This window comes from Biomphalaria glabrata, chromosome 9 (assembly GCF_947242115.1).
Source record: "Biomphalaria glabrata chromosome 9, xgBioGlab47.1, whole genome shotgun sequence".
NCBI lineage: Eukaryota > Metazoa > Mollusca > Gastropoda > Planorbidae > Biomphalaria > Biomphalaria glabrata.
Window position 1 is genome coordinate 30,680,264 of NC_074719.1, and position 25,806 is coordinate 30,706,069.

The 25,806-nt window shown below is 35.0% G+C and overlaps 1 protein-coding gene across 1 annotated transcript in view; it reads left to right on the top strand.

Moving 5' to 3' along the window:
• The first annotated feature begins 955 nt into the window (after window positions 1-955).
• The window catches only part of LOC106071085 (ADP-ribosylation factor-like protein 3), a 49,926-nt gene continuing 25,075 nt past the window's right edge, over window positions 956-25,806 (top strand). The window contains exon 1 of the mRNA XM_056040438.1: window positions 956-1,128. Within this exon, the coding sequence (XP_055896413.1) occupies window positions 1,126-1,128 (3 nt within the window). The 5' untranslated portion in view covers window positions 956-1,125. The remainder of the gene's footprint in view (window positions 1,129-25,806) is intronic.

Sequence of the window (25,806 nt, forward strand, 5' to 3'; positions counted from 1 at the left end):
TTACTATAATAGGCTCAAAGTTTTTATTTCTGGCTAGACTACTGTGGCATTCAAATTGTTTAGATTCTAAATCTAGAGCTACATAAAATTAAACTAACAATGTTGTATAAAAATTATATTCACGCGTTCGATTTGATTATAAAATACTAGATGAATTGATTTTTTTTTTTAATTTTCATCTTTTTGTTCACGCCGTTATTGATTATTCAAACGGAATAAATGCATGCTATTTGTAGAAAGAAAAACCCGAGCAAATCCTGGTAAAATTAAAGCTAGTATTTAAATATTATCAATATGTTTAGACCTATATTTATATGTTTGTCTTCTTTTTATTTTTTGTGGAGTTCGTAATTTATTTATTTATGGTGTAGGCCTACAATGTAACTAGCACAAGGCAAAATTCCAATAGTCAATAGGCCTAGATTTAACATTTAAATTAAGTTTAATAGAAAAATGAATATTAAAAAATACAAACATTGGTTTAAAACAACAAAGCTAACAACATTTAAATCTATACATATAATTATATGGATCTAGCTAGATCTAAATTTAAAGATCTAATAAATTTAGATATAATGGATCATTTCAAAAGACATAGATAAAGGAAGATAAAAACACAAAGAAATAACACATCAATCGTAAAGTAAAATAGTGGTTTAAAAAATTCAGAATAGACAATATTTAACAATTAAAAAAGAAGACAGAACAACAAGTCAAAATTAAAAGAAAATAGCATTGCTTTGAAATCACGGACGTAATGTTAATTTTCGGTATTTTTAAAGACACTATCTTGGGATTTCTTTGGAACATAAACAATAACAAAATAGTAACAAAGATGGCTGACCCGTGAAATCCTTCAGAATTACCCATAATTAGTATTTGGAGTTGAAGCACCAAACAGTAATATATAGGTTCGTGATATTAATATTTGACAACATCCTTCTTCAATTGATGACGTCACCCGTGGTTACAGAGAAGCGGAAGCCATATGTGATGTCTAGATTCTAGATCTAGGGCATAACGCTAAGTTTAAAGTAAATTAAACTTTAAAGTAATTACAATTAGTTAACCCTAAATAATTAATCTAGATCTATACCGATCTAGATTTTTAGATCTATAATAATAATGGTAAGTTATAGCATATCAGATATGTAGATCTATTATTAATATTTCCTTTGGCTTTTCTTTCTTTACTTTAGACTTTAGACAGACTCAGACACTTTTAGTACTTTTAACTTTAGTCACTGTAGTCTTTATCATCATTATGTTATGATTATGTTTTATGATTATCTTACAGCACTTAGTCTATGTGACTTACAACTAACAGTGACACTTACACAACTTAATTAGGACTTATCACTTAGACAACTACATTTTTCATCGAAATTCATTTTACTAAAACTTACTTACTTAATTTTAAGTTGACTTAATTTAAACTTGCCTTAAACTTAATAAATTAAATAACTAGAGTAGTTAACTGTTAATGCTAGTCTAGTAAATAAAGTAATGCTATTTGGACACCTATACTATAGGCTAGTATAGGCTAAAATTTAAAAGTTTGACTTTGACAGCCCCTTATATTTGGTTCGACAATGGTTCGACATAGAAAAGAAAATGAAGTATCAAAATCTTCTTTAGTTTAACTTAACTTTAAGGCTGTTTTCTAATTATGCATAAATACGAACAAAAAAAAAAAAAAAAAATGAACACGCTTATTCTATCAAAATTAGGTCACTGGGATAGTGACTTCTACACAGACGTTTAGACTTATTTTATGTTTGCATGATTAGATTTGTGTTGAATGTTTGTGTTTTTTGTTTATTAATTTAATACATTTCTTATACAGATGATGTTTTGTAGTATAATAAAGGTTAGGATAGCCATTCTTGCCTAAATAGCTGAATCCTCTATATTTCTCTCTATTCAATTCTAGATCTATCTAGTAGGTCTAGATCTAGGCATTTAACTTTATTCAATGTACCAAGCTCACTCGAAAGATTTGCCCATTTATTTTCTATAAAAAAACAACAACAAGCAAACAAATATAATATAAGATCATTAACATTGATGACCGAAACTGGCTGTTTGAAATAAATTTTGATTTAATTCAAACACCCTATTAATTTTTTTTTGTATGGAATCAAACATCTTGGCTTATGAATCAAATCAGCTCCAAAAACAGAATAAATATTGCCGGGCTCATTAGCATACACTTAGCCAATCAAAAAATATAGTCTTAATCCTAGGAAGAGGCAAAGTCATCCTGGTAACACGGGAAAAAACAACAACCTGACTTACCAATTTGAAATTCTTTTTTCTTACATAAAAAGATAGCTAAATGGAAGGAAATAGGGTTAGAATCATTGGAAAATGGACAAGCACATTATACAGTGTGCTAGTTTTATATTAAATATCAAAATAAAGATGTAATGACCGGATTAAATAAACTACTCTAATTCTTAAATCTAATGTTTCAATTAATGTTTGTTAAACTAACTTAAAGACATAAGTCACTTAATTTCTTAAGTCAAGTGCCTACTCCCTTATATTAAGTTTAAGGTTTAAGTTTAGGCAAGGTGACTAAGGCTAAGGACTAAGTTTTTAGTTTTTTTGTTTTTTTTTTTAAATAGATTTAAGTAATTTATTTATTCTGGACATTAAATGAATCTAAATAAAAAATTTATCTTTGAAAAAACAATTTTTCATTAGTACATCATTAAAATACGCAGAGTTGCCTACAAGTATGCATCTTGCGTATTTTGTACGCAAATGGACACAAAAATTATGTGAGTACGGCTTATCTTCTGAAAATACGCATTTCCTCATCTTAAGCAAAAATAAATTATAAAAAAAAGTAGTTCTTGCTAATCACAGTGATGGGAATTTTCCGAACATTTTTGGAATTCCAAAAATTTCATCTGATTTGATTTTCTAACAAAAAAATCCGAAATTTTTCCTCAACATTTTTTTTTGAGAAAAAAAAAAGTCAGAATTTTTTTTTATGAATAAAAAATCGTTTTTATTATTTTTCCGAATAATGCGAAATAAGATTTTGGTTTCTATTGAACATGTGCACATCCAGTCTTTTGACACATTTAACTCTTTTAGTGCGGCGTTACTCTCAGCGAGTAACTTTGCTAGCGCTGGTGAGTACGGTGTTAATCTCAGTGAGTAACTTGGTTTATAATATTTATTTCACTATTTTTTTTATGTTAAACTTTTTATTTCTCTTTTTTTTTTAACTTCCTGGATGTGGGAGTGATTGTTCTTTGTTTTGATAGTAAATTCAATGCAGTACCAACACTTAAAAAAAAACAAAAACGTTAATGGTTCCTCTTTTTTACTTTATTTCCCAAGACCTGAAAAATGTAAATAATACAATTTTTTAGTGCATTTGTTCATCTTTTATTAAATTTAAAGTGATCAAATGTGTTTAGTATTGTGATTTTTTAAATATTTATAGATTAAATGTTTAATTAAAAGGTTAAATCTTTCAGTATATTGATTTTTTTAATGAATTTTAAAAATATTTTCTTTTTCCGTATTCAGTTTAAAATTAATGAAAAACATTTTTGTTAGAAATTTTTTTTATTTTTTTTACTTTACTTTTGTAGCCCATTCATTTTCTTTTCAAATAAAATCAAATATGTTAGATTATTTAATAAAATAAAAAAGTTATAGTTTTAGTAACTCAACCCCCCTTGAAAATTTGTGTTATGTGCCGGAAAACTCCTTTTTTTTTCGATCAAAAAATTTCGCACTGAAAATTAAAGTTCTATTTTTAGAAAAATCTTGTGTTATCATATTGTCTTATAGACTAGACCTAAATCTAGACCTAGATCTAGTCCTTGAGTGAATAGAGTGGTTTGAATCAGTCAAGATAGATATATTCTAGTTATTTGAATACTTTTGATCTAGATTATCTAAAGCATAGAATCTAGACTTATATTTCAATGGGTGCTTGCCAGCTTTTGAAAAGTATCGGAGTTGAGAGAGTTGCCCTGCCGCTTACCAGGCTTATGTGCTTTGTCAGGCTTTGAATTTTTACTCTGTTGTTACGATGGCCCCTATCTAGATTTTTCTAATTTGAACCCTGCCTGCTGACTTCCATGAGTTCAAATAAATGACAAGTGGGCCTACTAGGTCTAGATCTTATAATAGTAGTTTAATTTTTATTTTTTTTAGTTACTAACTAAAAAGTTTAATTAAAATTTGTAAAACTTTTCAACATATGGTCAGGGTTGAAACGCACTCCTGTTTTCTGGTCATGTGATATCAATAACTTTTGATTATCAAAAAAAATGATGCAGTTAACAACTATTTAGACAGTCTGCATTTGAAGAGGGTAAAGTAAGATCCTGGTAGAAGTTATGGGAGTAAATATTTGCACTTGAAAGTAGCAGTATTATAAAATGTTAAACATTTTTTGCCAAAAGCCTCTATGCAGTATTATGAATGAGGTTGTTCCGAATTTTTTTGTGAGCCACGTGGAGGTGTTTAATTTCTGTTTCTAGTGGGAATCTGATTAGTGAGTTAGGTCAATATTTAGTGGTTTTAATCAATTCATTTGCGGCAAACAATATTTTTTTAACTGCAGGAACATCAAGTACACCCTTTTATTATTGAGATCTATTAAGTCTAAATCTACAGCTAGGCCTATATAGATCTAAAAGCATTAAGGTAACCAACTCTAGAAAAAAAATCTTAATCCACACCCTCTCTGACCATAAAGTAAATAGACTGTGTCCAACTGATTTTAAAAACCTGGTCAGCTAGACATACACATGACCACATGTAGGCCTAGTCAGGCCTAGTGTAATGTAGGCCTACGTGTACGTGTAGTCGATAATACTGTAAGACTACCCTGCATTAAGCGTTATGCAATAGTGTTTGCTTAATGTGGAGAGGTCAGACAAGAAAATAACACACTGGCGTGGCTAGTCAAGCATGTTCGTAGATACATCTTTATACTAAAATAGTTATACTCCCTCCTGCCCAGAAAGTAAATAGACAGTGTGTCCGACTGATTTTAACAACCTGGCCAGATAGACGTACACGTGTAGGCCTATATAGTGTACTGAGTGTGCAGTCCATAATGACAAGATCACCCAGTTTTTTTTTCCCTTGCGCGTTTAACGGTTATGCAATAGTGTTAGTTGTATTTTTAGTGGTCAGACAAGAAAATAGCACATCGGCATGGTTAGTCAAGCATGTATTTTACACTATAAAATAGTTACACAGGTCAAATGTTTTAAAAACTCCAACGATTTTGTTTCTATTTCTTTCGATACTAGATCTAAATTTGAAATTCTAAATATATGTTATTTAATGAGATTTAAACTTTACCAGTATATGTAAGATTTTCCGTTATATAATAAGTTAATATAATTTTTTTTAAAAAGAGTACCATTATTTTCTAAAGGTTTTAATTCAAGGCAAAAATACAATCACACATATATTATTTAGACATTTTATTTTATTGTGCATTAACATTTATGTAAGAAACATATTCTTTAATACTGATTTTATTATGGATAAATATTTCTACAATGTTAAAAGAATAAGATCGAATCGTAGGCATACAGTTGGATGATTATATCTATATAAGTCTGATGGAATATAAATTATAATAGATCTAGTAAATTAGTAATATATATTGGATCTAGAGTCAGTAGAGATCTAGATCCAAGCTATTAGATTTAAATTTAAGTAGATCTATATCTATAATGAGAAATATATACTAAAAGTTTTTTCTATATCTAACTAATAACTAATCATTACTAATGCTTTAAAAGCCCAGTGTAGTAAATCCACTTCTTGTAAACAACTTGTATCAGCATGAAAAAGAGTCACATTAGAAAGCCTCAATATGCCGTTTTATTGCTTGACATTCTCTTCCTCTAAGCATTGCTCCTCCTCTGGTTGTTCTCCCTTGTCTTGCTTAAGAACTCAGCAGAGATACAGCAGCTTTCTATCAATTGCTTTTCAAAGCATTTTTTTGGTGGACTTTATGTACAAAGTTTAATAAAAAAGTTTCTCCTGTACAAAATTGAATAATCAGTGAAGTGAACAGAAGTGTAGCTCATAATTTTGAAGTATTTCCAAAACTCAATCATGCTTTGATTTTCAAACTCTTTATAGTTATTTTGAGAGAAGTTGTTACAATAAAGCAGTTATCTATTATAGAATGCCCAGACTGTCTGGACCCAGATATAAAGCATCTGCAAAAAGCTTTCTCCTCTCATCTATATGTACAAACAATAGTGCCTTGCATGCATTTTGTGTGCATGTGTGCAGTCAAGCTTGTGCAGTGTAGTTATTATGTAATACAACATTATTAAAGAAATTTTAAATAAAATGATTCTACATAATTTTTTAAATTTCATCAACATCTTTTTTTTAAGTCGCGGCCACAGGCCAGTTCAAAAACTGGGGTGTGCAAAATTTCTTAAAATCTTTCCTAAGTCTGTTCCCATCACTGTAATCATATAAAGATCAATGCGTCAATGCCTGGAAATGGACTATTCTCATTAATCAACCACGGCCTAGATCCGTGGTCCCCAAACTTTTTTGTCTTGTAGACCCCTTGCCATGTTTTCTGGTTTTCGGTAGACCCCCTGCTAAACTTATATTCCATTTTGCAAATTCATAAATTCCATTATTTAAACTAATTTGTAACTGTATTGAGTCGAAGAGTGAAGATGTAATTTAAAGCTACAACATAAACTAGAGAGATATCTAAATTTTTATTGATAAAATTCGAATTTTAACCAATTAAAATAGTATTTAACACGCATTGTGGCATCAACAAACACATTAGAAATGGTGGTTTCTTTTTTTGCAGGTTTATGATCCATTGCTACGATATTATGTTTCGTATATGACTTTGTTTTTCTATGAAGTAGTCCTTCAAATATTAAATATTAATCAATTAATTAATTTGCCTTAAGTATCATCGTACACATTTTTGTCAAGAGTTGTTGCTCGTGCAGTTCTTGATCTTTCACGTCTGGCTTAAAGATTGGGTCCGCGGAACTGTTTTCATTAACAGGAGGGTTAGGCGAAGGCGAGTAACTGGATCCTAAACATGTAAGCTTCGAGCAGGTAGGATTCATTAGGCTTGGCTTGCAAATCACCTAGCAGGAAGGACTCATTAGCCTTGGCTTGCAAATCACCTAGCAGAAGGAAAACTGAATTCAAACCTCTGCTGCCTTGCAGCTATTGCCAAATATGAGAAAGGTTTCGTGGGTCAACCCTGAGGAAAAATAAGGAGCCCACGACCCTTAAGCAGTTTGCAGCACACAACGCTACACCCTGTCAGAGTCTGTGACGCCGCTGACCCGCTGTATTTGTTGTTTGCAAAGAATGACATAAGAAGCTTTTAATATTTTAACCACCGATGTGCCCTTGAATAATATTGTTGTTTAAAGAAATTCTTTAATAATATCAGATGTAGGGTTGTGTAAAACAGGTTTTTAAACTACAAGGGCTGGTAAAATCAATGTCTTATCATTAGTGTTTTCCGTATTAGGCTATAAGTAAAGAGATGTTATAAGACGTTCACAAACCACCCTCTTCTCTACATGATGTTGAAGAGAGATTTTTTTGGTCTATTCTGAAATTTATCTTTGAGTGTTCGAAAGTTTTTCAAATCTTTATCTATTTTGTCAGGGTGGCATTGTTTCAAATAAATCTCCAGCGTCATTACTTTCATATCGTCATAAAAAGGCACTTACACAACCGCTAGTTTGACAAGGAAGAAATGAATACCAATTTAAATAAATGTAAAATCTAAACATTGTTAAACATTAGTTAAATGTATACAAAATTAAGGTATTTAAAAAGTATTAAAATAAAATATTTTTTTTTATTTGAATAGCAGGATAAATTTGTATAACTAAGGTACAAATCATATATTAGTATTAGAAATAATTACATTAATGGGATGTGAAAATTAAAGTTACGACTTGCTTAAATAAAATCCACTGTCGTGGACCCCCGTGGACATCCCATAGACCCCTAATTTATTTTTTTACTTTCGTAGACCCCTTTGAAGTCTTCATAGACCCCTGGGGGTCTATATAGACCACTTTGGGAATCACTGGCCTAGATGTATCTAGATCTAGTTTTGCTTTATTTTTTCGCTCGCGCTGGCGCACAATTATTTAAAATGTTTACTAGATCTTACTAAATATAGCCTTTCAATGTGTCAGCTCATATGAAGTCTTCAAACTGATTGTTAATCCGATGATTCATTAGTTCTAATTCATCTATACTATACTGGATCTAGAATAAGTCTAGAATCTAGAACTAGAGATAATTTACAATGCCAGGCAGTGGCGTAGCTAGCAATGTGCAGGTGGTGCGGGCCGCACATGGCATCAAGTGTTGGGGGGCATCAAACTGAGGACAAACTTTCTCAGTAAAACTACATATTGTAATTACACTAATAAAAACAAATACATTCATTTGTTTTGGTAATTTGTTATGTCCTATATTCATTCTTAAATTAAATTAAATGTAATCTGTAGACCAGCTGGAATCAAATTTTACCAGATTTGTTTCTATCTCAGAAGGCAACTTTTAGACTTTTTTTTGAAGTCTTACATGACGTCACTTCATTGTTCACTGCACTGGTTATGGACAAGTTTGTAATGGTGTTTTTATTTTTCTAATCTACTAATTAGTAATTATCCAATCTTATTTGTGGACCAGTGGGGGAGGGGGTATCTGGGAGAAAGTTTTCCAACCGCTCATCAAACACAACCCTGCTAGAGTCGGGATTTGAACTCAAGCCCCCTTGTAAGGTGTCCAAGCCACGCGATTTTAGCCTCTCAGCCACACATCACTTTCTTGGAGGGAACTTAAAGTTTGTCTTTGACTAGGCAACAATATGAATTGGCTGTACAAAATCAAAGAATATCCTGGAGTGGAATTACTATCCAAGTACGATCCATTCCTGAGAGACTGAATACGTAAATGTCCCAACAAAATAAAAACAAGTGTATTGTAATATAAGTGCTCACGAAAACAAAAACAAAAAATCATACAGAAAGTTAAAAAGCAAATATTTCTCGATTATTTTCCACAGTACAACTAACATCTAAAATCTAGATTAAACTTTCTTGGTAGACGTATTGGTCACAAGAAGAAATTGCCTAGCGAAAAAGATGAAGATAGATTTTCTATCAACACACAAGAAAGAGCTACTGATGGAAATACCTTCCTTTGACTGTATTACTCTAGAAATAATAACCCCATAAGAACAATGTCATGTTAAATATGAATTTTAGTCGCCTTTATTGAATCCTCAAATGGCAATTAATCTCGATGGTTCTCCCAGCGACATAGACAAAAACGAATTTTGTCTGGGGTCTTCAGGTCATTATCACAGTTTCTCCAGAAGTCTCCAAACTTCCAAAACAAGAATCTATTGAGCTTTGGAGTTTTATAAAAAAAAAAATATGTCTGTCCCCGAATATTGCCATCTTGTTTCGCATTTTTTTTTCTACTGTTGTGGTAAGTGTGGCTACATGCAATCAAAGTTTTTCCAAACTTGCTTTGATGAACAATGACAATCAACAATGACGAATTTACGACTCACTAATATGGCAATTTCGTCAATTGAACGAATAGTGGGAAAAAAAACTGATTTCGATAAAATTATCGATAGTTTACCGGCGAGGAAAGCACGTGAGATTCACTTGTATTATCTTTTGTAAAATAATGAATACGCTTTATTTCGAAAAACACACTTTTCCCTGTTTGAAGGCTTTTTTTTGGAGGGCATCATGAGGGACTGCCGCACAGGGTATCTATAATAGAATTTACGTAAATCTAGATTTAGAGTTCAGATCAAGGTCTAGACCTTCTAGATGTGGATGTGTTTACTAGACTTAGATTTAGAACTAATCTGGATCAAAGTACATCTAGGCAAATTATAGATTTAGACTACTGACTAGGTCTAGATCTAGTAGCTCAAGGCTCTAGATATCTGTAACTAGATCTAGATCTACTCAAAAGCAGACATTTCTGACATCTTATAAAAGTAGGAGATTTGTCGATCTTCTTTCTTAACCTTTATGGAAACTAAAATAAAACAAGATTACAAAGAGAGTTTGTGTGATAAACAGAGGCGCCCCCGTCGGAGGTCTATTCGCAAGGAATAGTCAAGACGTGATTTAATTTTGATGGTCAAAAGTAATAATGTTTCAAAGATTCATTTTCCGTTGTAAAATTATTTTTAAAAAATGTTTTGCATGTTTCAGATGTTCTTCTAAGTTGATAATAATTAACTTATCGCTGGACGACGGACGATGGCACCGAGCAGTGTATGAACCCTGCCTGGTCGTGATGTTTGTGTGCTAGACAGTCGTTCGGATTTATCGATGGTCCCTGGTTTAAACCCTGCCCGTTCCCATCCCCCATCGTCCTGCGGGAGGTTTGGACTAGGAAGTAAACTATCTTCAACTCTGAAGGAACATCCGAAACATGTAAAACAAACAAACAAACAACCCGGGGCCGTCGAGATAATCAGTTCAGAACGTTAACCGCACGACCAGGCTTTGCTCTTAACTTAATAACAAACTGGTTACAAACTAATAGCCTGACGATTTTAGACCATCTTTCAGCATTGATTTGTAGGGCATAGATCTACATTTAAACGAAACTTCTGATTTAGCACTCTTAAGATATATATCTAAATTTTGAATAATTTGGATGTAATTTAGATAAGATTTATGTAAAATAAAAAAGCCTAGATAATCTATCAATAGACTGAATGCAACATTAAATTTAAAAATAGTAGATTAGTTTTAGTATATCATAAAATTGCAAAATAGATCTAGACTCTAGACATATGGAAATCAAAATCTACACTTTAAGTCTAGATCTAGATCTAGAAATTGAAATTCTAGATCTTGATCTAGTCTATATAATTCTTAACTAGACCTAGTCAAGTTATTATTGAATTGAGAAGTCATTTTATCTGAAAGTTGAAGAAGTATTATTAAAGAAGTTTTAAGGAAATACAGAGAGATGTTTCTTTCTTCACTTCATTGAGTTATCAAGTTTGATAATAATCCCCGGCAAGTGTGTTCGTCACTGTTCTGTTGTCACAGATTAATAATAAATTACTGTAGACGTTACTAATTAATAATGATAATAACGAGACTGTCTTGATCAAGGTAGACATATATAACTAACTTTTATTTCCGTCCGATTCTTTGCTTTCGCATCGTACCTCACTTTGCTTTTCCTCTGTCGTTCGTTGAGTAATGTCTCTGCATTTTCAGCTACCGATGGTTTCAATAGTTTGGGATCAGTTGGAATGATGTCCCTGAGTCTTCTACTCATCAGCAGTTGTGATGGCGAATAAAGCAGTCCGCTTATCGGAGTATTTCTATACTCGAGCATAGCGAGATATGGATCTTTCCCACTTTTGTATGCTTTGTTGAATATCTGCTTTACGATACCAACATACACCTCACTTTGTCCATTTGATTGAGGGTATCTGGGACTTGATGTTGTTATCTTGAAACCCCATTCAGAAGCAAACTCTCTATATTGATAGCTATTGAATGGCATATTGTCGCTCACTATTTCTTCTGGTATGCCATGTCTAGCAAAAATACCTTTCATTGCCCTGATAACACATTCTGCTGTTTTGTTCTCTAGTCGTTTTATTTCAGGATATTTGGAGAAATAGTCCACAACTAGCAAATAGTCATTGTTTCGCCATTCAAACAAATCTGTCGCAACCTTTTTCCATGGTCTGTCTGGTACAGCATGAGGTAGCATTTTTTCCTTCACATTATTTCTTTTGAACGTTGCACATGTTGCGCATTTCATTATTGTCGAAAAAATATCTTTAGACAATCCTGGCCAAAACACACTCTGTTTTGCCTTCGATCTGGTTTTCTCAAGACCAAAATGACCTATGTGCAACTTGTCGAGAATTTCATTTCTCATACTTGAAGGAATTATAATTCTGTTCTCATAAAACAATATTCCATTCTCTTCATGAATACTGTCTTTAAATGACCAATACACTTTCACTGTTTCATGAACTTGAGTTTTTATCTTTGGCCAACCTTCTCTGACATAATTCATTACAAGTTTTAATTTAGCATCAGATTCATTTTTCTTCTAATTTCAAGAATCTTCTGATCACTTCCCGGAAACTGTGCTGTTGCGCTATGAATTCTCATAACCATGTCATCATTTGAATTTGATTGTTCTTGACCATTGATGTACGCACGCGATAACGTATCAGCTATTTGCATTTTTGAACCTGGAGTGTAAGTTACTGTTAATTGATATCTCAACAGTCTTAACATCATCAACTGAAGTCTTGGTGAAATCTTATGTAAAGGCTTAGTCACAATAGTTTGCAAAGGTTTGTGATCTGATTGTACAGTCACAGTTCTTCCAAAAATATAATGGTGAAAATGTTCAGCTGCAAACACTATAGCTAACATTTCTTTTTCTATTTGTGCATATCTGCACTCTGTTTCTGTCAATGATCTTGACGTATACGCAACTGGTTTATCTTCTTGCATTAAACATGCTCCCAACCCTTTAGAAGAAGCGTCACACTGAATAGTAACTGGCTTTTCAGGGTTAAACAATTGCAGAACTGGAGCTTCACTAAGTGTTTTCTTTATTAGTTGAAAAGCATTTTCTTGCTCTGCATTCCACTGCCACAATACATCTTTCTTTAGCAATTCACGCAATGGACTGGTAATTGTTGACATGTTTGGAATGAAATTTGACAGAAAGTTCAACATCCCTAGCAGTCTTTGAATTCCTGTTCGATCTGTTGGTGCTGGCATCTCCATTATTGCTTTGATTTTAGCTGGATCTAGACGATTACCGTCTGCTCCAATTTGTCTTCCGAGATAATTAACACCAGAAAGTTTATATTGTATCTTGTTCTTGTTGAACTTTACATTGTTCTTTCTAGCTCTCTCCAGAACATTTTCAAAAATTTGATAATGTTCTTTTTCATCTTTTGCTGCAATCAGCATGTCATCTGACATGATATGTACACCTGGTATGTCTCCGAATACTTGATAAGCACGTTTCTGTAATACTTCACTAGCTGAGGATATACCAAAAGGCATTTTCAAGAATCTGTATCTTCCAAACGGAGTATTGAATGTACAAAAATAAGAGCTTGGTTCATCCAACTCAACTTGCCAATATGCATCCTTTTGATCAAGTATACTAAACACTTTTGCTGCTCCCAGTGAACTATTGATTTGATCAAATGTTGGTATAGTGAAATGTTCTCTCATTATATATTTGTTCAGTTCTCGGGGATCTAAACACAACCTCAAAGAGTTATCTTTCTTCTTTGCTATAACCAAGTTATGAACCCATTCTGTTGGTTCATCAACTTCTGTGATCACTCCATCTTGTTGCATTTGCGTGAGTTTTCTTTTTAATTCTTCATAGAGTGATGGTGCAACTCTGCGCGCACATTGAATAACTGGTTTTGCATCTGACTTCAGTTTAATGTGATACTTCATTCTGTATGTACCGAGTCCTTCGAATACTTGCTTATATTTTTTCATCAACACTTGTGGAACTTCATTTTCTTGCTTGACATCGTGTACTTCGACATTTCTCTTTGCCTCAATTAGTTTTAAAGCAATAGATGTCTTCAGTCCTAGTATAGGATTTATACTTTTCTTGATCACGTACAGATCATCTTTAACTTCTACATCGCCGACTTTAAATGTGACCGATGCAACTCCCTTCAGTTCTAATGCTTCATCCCCCAATGCTCGTAGGGTAGTATTTGAATTCTTTAACTGAGTATCAGTTTCGAAATTGTTCCACGTTGACTCTGATATCACATTAGCTTGTGCTCCTGTGTCAATCTTCATTTTGACTATTTTTCCCATAATATTGACATCAACCATCCAAACTTTGACATTGTTGTCAGTACCAATTGCCTCAAACCACAACTCATTTACTTGGCTTGACTGACTTTCATCTTCCAGTAAATCAACAGCCTTGAAGTGTTTCGACCGACATTTTACAGCGAAATGATTTCTTTTTTTACATTTTCGGCATGTCTGTCCGAATGCTGGGCAATTGTATTTTCTGTGAGATCCACCACAAGATCTGCAATCTCTAATGAAACTTGTGACATGATTCTTTGCCATATTTTCCTGTGAGGTTTTGACTGGCTTTCTATCTTCTGTCTTCTTTAATTTATTAGCAGCATCCACATGTAGTCCTTTCATATCTATCATTTGGTTCTGGGTATGCTCGTCAGCACGAATTATGCTTGCTGCCTTCTCTAAAGTTAAGTCTACATCTCTCAGAAGTCTCTCTCTCACTCGATCCGACTGTATGCCACATACCAATCGATCTCTGATGAGTTCATCTCGAAGGTTGTCAAACTTGCATTCTTTTGCCAAATTCTTTAATTCAGTGTAATACTGTTCAAACGTTTCTCCGTCTTTCTGCTTTCTTGAAAAGAATTTAAATCTGTCATACACAGTGTTGGACTTAGGCCAAAAATGATTCTGAAACCTTTCAATTACTTTGTCTACAGTCTCATCTTCACATACTTGAAAAGTATTGTACATGTCTCGAGCGGGTTCACCGATCAGGTGTAACAATAAAGCTTTCTTCACTGGCTCGGGCTTCGTATTTTTTTCAGTGGCAACCATAAACAGTTCAAAACTTTGTCTCCATTTTTTCCATCTTTCAGATAGATTACCGTCTAGTGACAACGGTTTAGGAGGATCGAATAATTCCATTATTCGTACAGATTCTAGATTCTATGTCTAGATTTAGATCTAACAACATGAACTAACGACGCCACAAATAAAATGTATTTAGCAATTTAGAAACCACTAGATCTAAATCTACCTGTTACCAGCACTTTAAAGCAATGTGACACTATATTTGACACCTAATCTAACACCAGATCTGACACAAGATCTGAAACCAAAACGGACACCATGTTCTGTAGTCACAGATTAATAATAAATTACTGTAGACGTTACTAATTAATAATGATAATAACGAGACTGTCTTGATTTTCAATAATCGTTTCTAGTAACTGACTTTCTTATTTTAAAATCCTGAACAACCTATTGTCGATACTTTTGAAAAAAAATCATTTGACATACATTTGTTTTAAGTTGAAAGTACGGAACGATTTGATATCGGTAATTAAACTATAGTAACGTATTGTCAAAGAATATAAGTGTAATGTAAGTCAATGATGTGATTTCAAACAATTATTTCACATAATTTTTTATATAACAATTTCAGGAACAACTTTATAGTTAATAAAATATAAGCCCGTGTGGAGATTTTTATTTAGTATTTATATTGCTATTTACATCAAAAAACTGGAACAACATTTGATTGATCAAGTGTTTTGCAACCTTTAAGCATGAAAATTAAATATAATATAAATTATAAGAGCAAACAGACATTCGTTGACATTTATTTGTTTTCACAAAACCATCCGGAACAATCTATTACAGATAGTTAAAACTTTAGAGATGTTTCTAAAGGAACATTAAAGGTTAAATCAGATTTTCAATGGGGTAGTTCCTGATCTCTTCTCAGTCACGTGGTTGCGTTGTTTACATTCATGACCTCATTGATTTCATTGTCATTGAAAAATGAAAATAGTCTAGATCTAGACATCTTTAAGTAATAAAAAATATGTTACAATAATTCACTAATTTTTATGATTATTTAGTAAGTCTACTAGATCTAGGCGGGCACTAAATCTAGATCTACATTTTATCATAGGAAGATATTGCCATGTATAAGACCACAGTCACGTGACTTTTTATAAAGTAGGTCAGAGATTCGGAACTACCTCATTACTTCTAGTATTGTTTTTTTTTAATCTAAACGTGACGGACAGACCGACCAACGGACAAAATGTACAAAAATAAGAGGTTTTTATCCTGATGGGGCACTAAACAAAAATAAATAAAATCTGTGTCACGATCATCAATGATGTGCTAGATGTCACGTTGAAAATTAACTTGATCTAAACTGCACAATCAATGATCGTGATTGCCGAGGATCTAGAAATCTTCAGTTGATAAGATGATCATTTAGAAGTTGCCAGTTGATAAGAGGATCATCTAGAAGTTGCTAGTCGATAAGACGATCTAAGTATATTATTATTATATTCAATGAAGAAACTTCTCGTCAAATGCAAATACTTTAATTCAAAACTTGGAAAAGCTATTCACAATAGTTACAATGATATACTGTGATTGAATAAAACATAAAATATATATTTCTACTAAATTAAATGATCTACACAATAATATGATCATGTCATCTTCCTTTGAGTTCCAACACGAGACTGGCGGTAATATCTAGAATCTTTCAGTCCTTTGGGCGTTTACCATGTGACTAATATCTCTTTGTCCTTCGTTAATCAATTGACCAATAAAATACAGATTATCGTACAATAATTAATATTTCTAACCAATCACATTTATTCCAAAACAGAAGGTTGCTGCATGCTTGGGCTTCCCTGAGCCAGCTGAAATCTTGCCGACAAGCCTTGACTAAATATAGACAAAGCGTGCGTGACAATCTGCTTATTTACATATTTCTAAGGAATTGGTTTTACATGTGGCATGATGCGACTTAACGCTACTGCACGAAAGTCGCTGCATAAAAGTCCATTTTAAAAAATATGCGTGATATTTACATACAAAGTGCATTATTAGCCTTTATAAACAAACATAAATGTTTTCTTTATATTTTAGCAATTAGTTGACCAGAAAAAAACACTGTTAACTATTATTTATATTTGTTGTTACCATTTCTTGTACATTTTATAAATATATTTGACTTAGTAATAATGAAAATACACAGAGACCGTTCATCTTTGTAGCATATTGTTACGTATTTCTGAATCTTCTGGCTAAATGTATTAGTAGGTACACAAATAAAAACACTGCAAAGAACTTGACGACTAAACTCTCAGCTTCATATAACTTTATTGACTATTAACTCTAACAATTTGTTACTGTAACATGTAGCGTAGAAGACTGTACAATATCCGTCAGTTTACAGTTAGCTATACTTCGTTGCAATTCATCTCTTCACTTCGTTGCAATTCATCTCTTCTCAACTTGCATCGAGCCGTATTCCACAGAACAGATCAACGACACACTTCCCAGTGTCGCTCCAGGTCTCCCAAAACTGAACCAAGTCGTACTCAAGTCTATCGAATCAGAGCCGCACACGTCTTACATCGACTGTACCGACTGTAACGGCTCAAGTCCACTGTAGTTCGCTGTATAGACTTTAACGACTGTAGTCCACTCCAGTTAACTCTACCCTAGTTAACTTGCATCGAGTCGTACACATCTCTCTTCTACTGTCTCGCACAGTAGAAAACAGTACCGACGACTCACTCACGACTGACTTTCACATTAACTCTCTGGCTTATATAGAGTCCCTAATCGCTTGTCCAAAGTTGCACAAACACGGCTAGTATCCAATGGAATAACACGTGAGGACACGTCACATCCTGTCTTTGTTTATACATGTAGATTCCAGAAAACATAGGCTGCAGTGTCATCTTGCTGGGGTCACAAGTTGTGACCTCTATCTGTCACTGGACGTTGCTAGTACCTTTTGGAATAACATGTAAGGACACGTCACATCCTGTCTCTGTTTATACATGTACATTCCAGGGAACACCCGCTGCTGTGTTATCTCGTCGGGGTCACACGTTAACCTCTTCCCGTCACTGGTCATTTGTAACAATATTATAACATTGCCTCCCTTACATTTACGTTATTGTTTTAGAATTGGTTTTGTTTTATTTTGAAAAGATCGCTTGTATAATGAATTTTATAAATTAAACGGTTTGCTTTTAGAAAACCAAAAGTAGCCGTTGCACCTAAACGTTTGAAGCCGCATCGCATGGTGAAATAATATTTTTCATATCTCTTCTAGTTTTCGAGATCTGAGTGTAACAGACATCTGTTTTTTTTTAAATAAAACAACTTCAAGCATCAAACCAAATTTAGTAGCTTTTTCTTACAACACCTATTCAGCAGACTCAATAGCCCAGTTTTTATGTTAGAAACAAGTTCAATGACTATCTGCCTGAATAAAATGTTTTAAATGTTTTTTATAAGTGATTGTAAAGGATGCCAATGCTTTCATTGCTAACTCTGCAAAGAATGGTCTGTTTGACAAGTCAAAAGCTTGCTGTCAGAGTCACTCAAACTTATCACAGCATTAATTATATTTTATCATTATTTATTTATTTTATTTTACTTATTTCCCCGTCCTATCCCCAATTTCTTCACCCGCCCCACCTTTCCCTCTTCGGGCTAGACTCGGTCCACCACCTTGGCGGCTTTTCGCTTATCATCCCTTGACCAGGGTAAAGATAAACACTCAGTCTCTTTGATCTTACCGGCTGGATGTCTGACAATCGCAGTTGACACCACCTTGGGTGGAATGCTAACCAATCTTCCCCCCCCCCCCTTTCCACATCTCTCTTTGATCAAAGAGATTACTCAAGTCAACACGCCTCTCGACGCTTTAAGGTGCGACTCCCATCTCAAGTCTAATTCACCCACCTGTAAGATAAATCTTAAGCCTAGGACATTTCCTGTTTCCGCCCACATTTTCCAGGCCTATATATAAGGTAGATTAAATCAAGCCAGACCCTCTCATTTCTCTATCGCTGTCAATCGAGTCTGGACTATATCATGTATTCTTACTCCTAGAGGAATACCGGTGGTAAGCCGAACTTAATCACAAGTTCCATCTTAATTACCTTGTGCATATTTCTCACTGGATTTTTATCATGTGTATTTTATTATTTCATTTACATTTAATTAGTGCATTGTGTATTTCTCACTGTCGTAAGTAGAAAACATAAATATGTCTTATGTATGTATTTAAGTATTGCATTAATCTATTAATGCTACGTTGCTCAATTGATCGTTGATGCAACCATGTATATATTTGTACATCTTATTTTATTTCCTTTATCTCAGCTGACCGCCTTGATAATTTTACTAGCGCACTAATACTGCGTCTAGAAAAGAGATACGAGTTATCTCCCCTGTAGTCATTTTACTTTAACGAGAGTTGCGCCCCTTGAACGGAAACCCTCTTCATTCAAGCGCGCTCCATTGTTCTCGGCCGACGGTCGTATGTAAACAAACCGTCATGGTCGCTGACCATCGACCATCCCCCCCCCCGTTTTTCTCTCTTGCAACTTGTGTTGTTTATTTGAGATTATTATTTCCCCTTTTATGTACATTTTTATATTGCTATTATCTGCCCTCTATTTTCCAAATCCCATTTGTCATCATCTCCCCATTGTGCTTTAAAGCAATTTTACCAATCTGACGAATGCACCTCAGTCGAGGGCATCGATAAGATGTATGAGAGACATGTCCTAACTTGTCTTTATTTATCCGCAGCCTCCCTCAGGTGTCTGCCTATTTGCTATTTGTTTGGATCATCTGCCTACTTATCTGCCTTTGTACTTAGTGCTATTCAGCACTGCACACTGGCCTATTTGCTATTGAGTATCATCTACTGCCTACGTGGATCTACTCAACTCTACTACTTGGCGCTATCGGATCTATTTGCCCGCCTATTCGACAGCCTACCTGTCAACTTATTAGGTGCGACGTCCCTTTAGACCCAGATCTGTGCGAGACGTCATAGCTACGCAAAACCCTCCGCAACTCACTGGACTTATCCTGTCAACTACGCTGCCCACGGTAGATCAGCTCTGCCCGCAGTACACTTGTGCCCACGGTAGCCGGCCACCCGCCCTACTGTGTCCACTACAGATATCAGAACTTTGGATTGAGACTCCACAAGGACTATATCACCGGCGTCCCTCCACCCGCTAGAGCGCCACCTCCAGTTGCAGAACCTCAAGCCAGGATCACAGCCAGCTGTGACATCAACAGGACAACCAGCTAAGTTCGGAATACAAAGTGACATACTCTCTTATTAAGTGCAAGAGTGATGATTAAACATAGTATTCACTAGAGATAGATTGAAACCCTCCCCCTTTTTATTCATTTATGTAAATGTTTATGTTAATAAATATTCTTCATTATTAACTTTGTATCTTTCTTTCATTGCTTGTTTCGTTGCGTGCCTGCTCCCGATTTATATGCTGACGTGTTGGTGTGTGATAGTTTCAAAAATAATCATCCCCTAGACATTAAACGCGCCCAACACACGTCACTTTCCCCAACCTGTCACAGTCTGAAAGAAGAAAATCTGACTTCTTTCAAATTGTAATAAAATATTTCCAGTATATGCATACCTCGTAAAGAAATTGTCCACACAAACCCAACTTGCGGCCGGCATTAAATGTAATTTAAATAATTAGGTAATACAGCAAACGAAAATTCTACAAGTTAGCAACACTGTTAATAAAACCAACACTCTCTACCATTCCCTGGCCATTACAAACACATACATGAATTAAACCACCACTTTTTACCATTCCCTGGCTACTTGGAACACAAGGTTGGTAAGGTCGCCAAATGTGATCTCTAAATTATTGGTCGTTTTTTACTTCTGCATTTCCGTTTTTTTTTTCGCCTAGATTTTGTGGTCATTACATCTTTATTTTGATATTTAATATGAAACAAGCATGCTGTACAATGTTCATGTCCATTTTGCAATCAGTCTGACCCAATTTCCTTCCATTTAGCTGTCTTTTATGTAAGAAAAAAGAATTTCAAATTTGTAAGTCGGGGTGTTGTTTTTTTCCCTATGTTACCCGGATGACTTGACCTCTTTCCAGGGTTAAGACTATATTTTTGGTTGTCTATACTAATGAGCCCACCAATATTTATCCTGTTTCTGGAGCTGATTTATTTGATTCATAAGACAAGCTGTTTGATTCCATGCAAAAAAAAAAAAAGGATGTTTGTATTAAATTACAATTTTCTTACCAAAATTTATTTTAAACAACCAGCTTTGGAAATCATGTTAATGATCTTATATTATATTATATTTGTTTGTTTGTTGTTGTTTTTTTAGATAATAAATGGGCAAATGTTTGGAGTGAGCTTAAACAGCACACTTTTTTTTCCTTGGCACAGTCTGCAAAAGAGCTTACAGCTCAGCAGCAATAAAGCTGGCTAGAAGAAGAAGAAGAGTGAAGTTAAATGCCTAGATCTAGACCTACTAGATAGATCGTCCATCGTGGTTCGATGATGACTACTTTGTCATCCAGGGGGCTGAGGGCTTTGCACTGGGGTTCTATGCCTCCTCGTGTGGCTGGTGAGACCTATGTGAGCCCGGAATGTTCGGCTGCACACTGGGCAAGTTATTCCAGCTGGAGCTAGTGTCGTGGGCCTTGCTTTTCTTCTGGCGTTTTTCTCCTGCCATTGTTGTTCTCCTGCCAGCGTTTTTCTCTTTTCCTCAGCAACCTGTGCTCAGCCAGTTTTTACAGCGCGACGCCATGATGCTCTGTCATGTGCCTTTGTCTCCGAGGTGGCTGGGTCTATGCTGAACGCCTTCAGAGAAGCTTTGATGGTTTCCCCGAAGCACTGTCTTTGACTACCTTGTGATCGCTTTCCTTCGCTTATTTGGCCATACATATATAGATAGGTATAGAATTATATAGAGAGTATATAGAGGATTCAGCTATTCAGGCGAAAATGGCCATCCTAGCCTGTACTAGACTACAAGTATTAGAAATTTATTAAATGAAGAAACAAAAAAAACACAAACATTTAACACACAATTAATCATGCAAACATAGAATCCTATACTCTTAAGCGAGCAATTCATGTATGTATGTATGTAGGCCTATATATATTTATAAATAATTTTTTTTTTCAAAAACGGCTCCAACCATTTTCTTTAAAATTTTAAGGTATGTGCATATTAGTGAGAAAAAAATTCTCAACTCATTGGCCACATCGGGATAACTCGAGGTCGACCGTTATATCGGTATGAAAATGCCTCATTATCGAAAAATTAATTTTGGCTAGAATGTTTTATGAATGAAAATTTTCCTTGACGTAAACGGGAAAAACACTGCTTACGTCACTAGGCTTACCGCAGTACACTAAAATATTTGTTTGCAAACAAGAGTTTTAAAGAATCAATAGACCTGATTAAACATTTTCGCACCATCTTATTGTAGATTGATATATTATAGAACTATGAAAGAAAAGTAATGAAATTAAATGTGCCTATGTATGATTAGTTATTGTGTTTTAAGTGCTTAATAAATTGTTTACACTTTAATTGCGTAGAGCGGTGTAGATACCTTTTACTTTGTTGTTTATTTTGCTGGTGACCTCCAGCTGTCTCGTTCTGAGGCCGCATGCAACCAGGTGCTCTTTTCTACGTCAGCTAAGGCAAGTTAGCGCCTAAGCTGGTCTTTTAAGCGTTTCGGTGTTACGTCGACCACTCTTTAGCTCACCAAAAAAAAAAGACTGCATTTGGCATACAGGATACTGCTCTGTCCAGCGTAACTGTCGGACTTAAAGAATTCCCTCTATACGAAGGCCGCGTAGAGATTTGCGTCACTTGATGTTTCGTACTAAAGCCATAATGAATATACTGTTACAAATGACGGTGATAGGTAGAGGTCAACGTATGACCCCGGCGAGATAACACAGCAGCGGGTGTTCTCTGGAATGTACATGTATCAACAAAGACATGATGTGACGTGTCCTTACGTGTTATTCCAGAAGGTACTAGCAATGTCCAGTGACAGATAGAGGTCACAACTTGTGACCCCGGCAAGATGACACTGCAGCCGATGTTTTCTGGAATCTACATGTATAAACAAAGATAGGATGTGACGTTTCCTCACGTGTTATTCCAGAGGATACTAGCCGTGTTTGTGCAACTTTGGACAAGCGATTAGGGACTCTTTATAAGCCAGAGAGTTAATGTGAAAGTCAGTCGTGAGTGAGTCGTCGGTACTGTTGTCTACTGTGCGAGACAGTAGAATAGAAATGTGTACGACTCGATGCAAGTTAACTAGGGTAGAGTTAACTGGAGTGGACTAGTGTCGTTAAAGTCTATACAGCGAACTACAGTGGACTTGAGCCGTTACAGTCGATACAGTCGATGTAAGACGTGTACGGCTCTGATGTGGTAGACTTGAGTACGACTTGGTTCAGCTTTGGGAGACCTGGAGCGACACTGGAAAGTGTGTCGTTGGTCTGTTCTGTGGAATACGGCTCGATGCAAGTTGAGAAGAGATGAATTGCAACGAAGTGAAGAGATGAATTGCAACGAAGTATAGCTAACTGTAAACTGACAGATATTGTACAGTCTTCTACGCTACATGTTACAGTAACGAATTGTTAGAGTTAATAGTCATTAAAGTTCTTTGCTGTGTTTTTTTAATTTGTGTGCTAACTAATACATCTAGCCAGAAGATTCAGAAATACGTAACAATACTAATTCCATAATTAAATGTCTGAACGTAACCATCTAAGAAGTTACACTGCAAAGACTTTCTTCCAAGCCAATAATAGTAGGCCTAAAATAATTTTACGCAAAAAAGGGATAATGGATTGCAAAACTATAAGTTGGACGTGAGCTGTGGTTTGTCTAGACTGTAAGAGGACTTAAGAGACTTTATATTTAATCGCCATGTACAATTACATTTAGAACTAACAGAACACTAAAGCAACTCTTCAGATTAGTAGTCTTTATCTGATCGTTCATTTTCGTAATTACAAAAATATTCCCAAAATGACTTCGGGCATATAACCTTTCTTAGGAAATTATTTAACCTAGCGAGGCTCGGCCACCTGATATTAAGTCTAAAAGTCAGTGTAGAAGTCACAATCCCATTGACCTAATTTAGGTAGAATAAGTGTATTCAAATTTTTATTTTTTGTGTTCGTATTTATGCATAGTTAGAAAACATCTTTATGATTTCATGTGAGGGGCACTACATGGCCTAAATTGTGCCGATGTGCCTAAACTCAAAATTCATCCATCCATCCCAGTGGCGCTACAGCCCATGTAGGGCTCTGGCCTGCTTCAACACATCCTTCCATTTAGATCTCTCCTGGGCCTTTCGTCTCCATGCCCTAACCCCAAGCTGTTGCAGATCTGCTTCCACATCATCAATCCATCGCATTCGGGGTCTGCCTTTGGGTCGCCTGCCTTTTGGTTATTAATATAGAATTAAAATATGAGTTTATTGATACCAAAATATAGAGACTGTTTGGAATTAATTTTGGTGTTTGGAATCAAATAAAGTGTGAAATTTTTTTTTGAATTAAATGAAGACACATGGCCTCTTTTACCTAAAATATAATAACAAAAAAAGGTTAGGGGTACAAATATAAGTAGTCATCCTTATTCTCCTTAAACTAAAGAAGATTTTGATACTTCATTTTCTTTTCTATGTCAAATCATTATCAATTAATGCGCTGTTAATGTCAAACTTTGAATTTTTAGCCTATTATATATATATATATATATATATATATATATATATATATATATATATATATATGTATGTTTGAATGTAGGTCTAGATCTAGTATTTTTTTTCGAGTGTATAAATATAAAATATATACATCTATATGTCTCTTTCTGTCTTGGGAGACAATGGATGCTCTAAAATGAGTCACTAGTTTTGGTTTCTTCTTGAGACTGGGCAGAATCTGGTGTCAATAATCAAGCCAAACTGGAGCAGCAGAGTTTGCCACAGTTCGCATGCACAGTCTGTCTCCCCCACAAAGAGCAATCTACAAACTTCCAACTAAGAACAGGACACACACCTTTGTTAAATTGCCATCTGAACAAAATATTTTCCACACAACTCCCCCTTTGTCGGCACTGCGCCCACCATTATGAAACCATAAACCATATCCTCTTTGAATGCCCCTTCCTAATCCACCTTAGACAGACCCTACTTCCACTACAGCCCAACATAACCAACAGCCTGTAAGACAGTGCTGAACAGCTGAAGAAAACAGCACACTATTTTCCCTTGGCACAGTCTGCAAAAGAGCTGACAGCTCAGCAGCAATAAAGCTGGCTAGAAGAAGAAGAAGTCTCCTTGCTGTCCAGTCTTGTCTGTCTCCTCCCACATTCTTCTTACTTTTGTTGATGCCTTTGGTTCTGATGTCTCGCTTGCAGACATCTCTACGGGTTAGTCTTGGGTGGCCCTTGGGTCTGACTCCCTCCATAAGCTCAGCAAATAGGATGTCTTTAGGGATTCTTTCATCTGGCATGCGGGTGACATGTCCCAGCTAGCTCTGTGTCAGAAGAGCATAGATGCTATGCATATTGGCCAGTTTCAAAATGTCCTGGTTGGAGACATGATCCCTCCAGGAGATGTACATTATGCTCGTGGGCAGGGTAAGTGAAAGTTATTTAATCTATGCCCTTGTCACATGTATGTATGTCAACCAGCTCTCACTACCTTAAAGAAGAGTGCTCACAACACAGGAATTGTAGACTAGGATTTTTGTTGACGTTGTCAATTTGGCATTTTCCCAGATGTGCTTGGAGAGTTTGCCATTGCTGGAGAAGCCTTTCCTATTCTTTTTGTCAGCTCTTTGTCTAAATCTAGGTTGCTGGCGATTGTTGATCTCAAGTAGGTGAAATCCTGCTCCACTGTCAGGGAGTGATTTCCAATATGCATCGCAGATATTTCTGCAACATCTTGTGACAGGATTTCTGTCTTGGAGAGGCTTATTGTAACTGTTGATAAGCAGCTGCCAAAACATTCACTAGCCTTTTTAATCCTTCTTGTGAATTACATGTAAGTGCAGCATCTTCTGCGAACAGCAGTTTCCT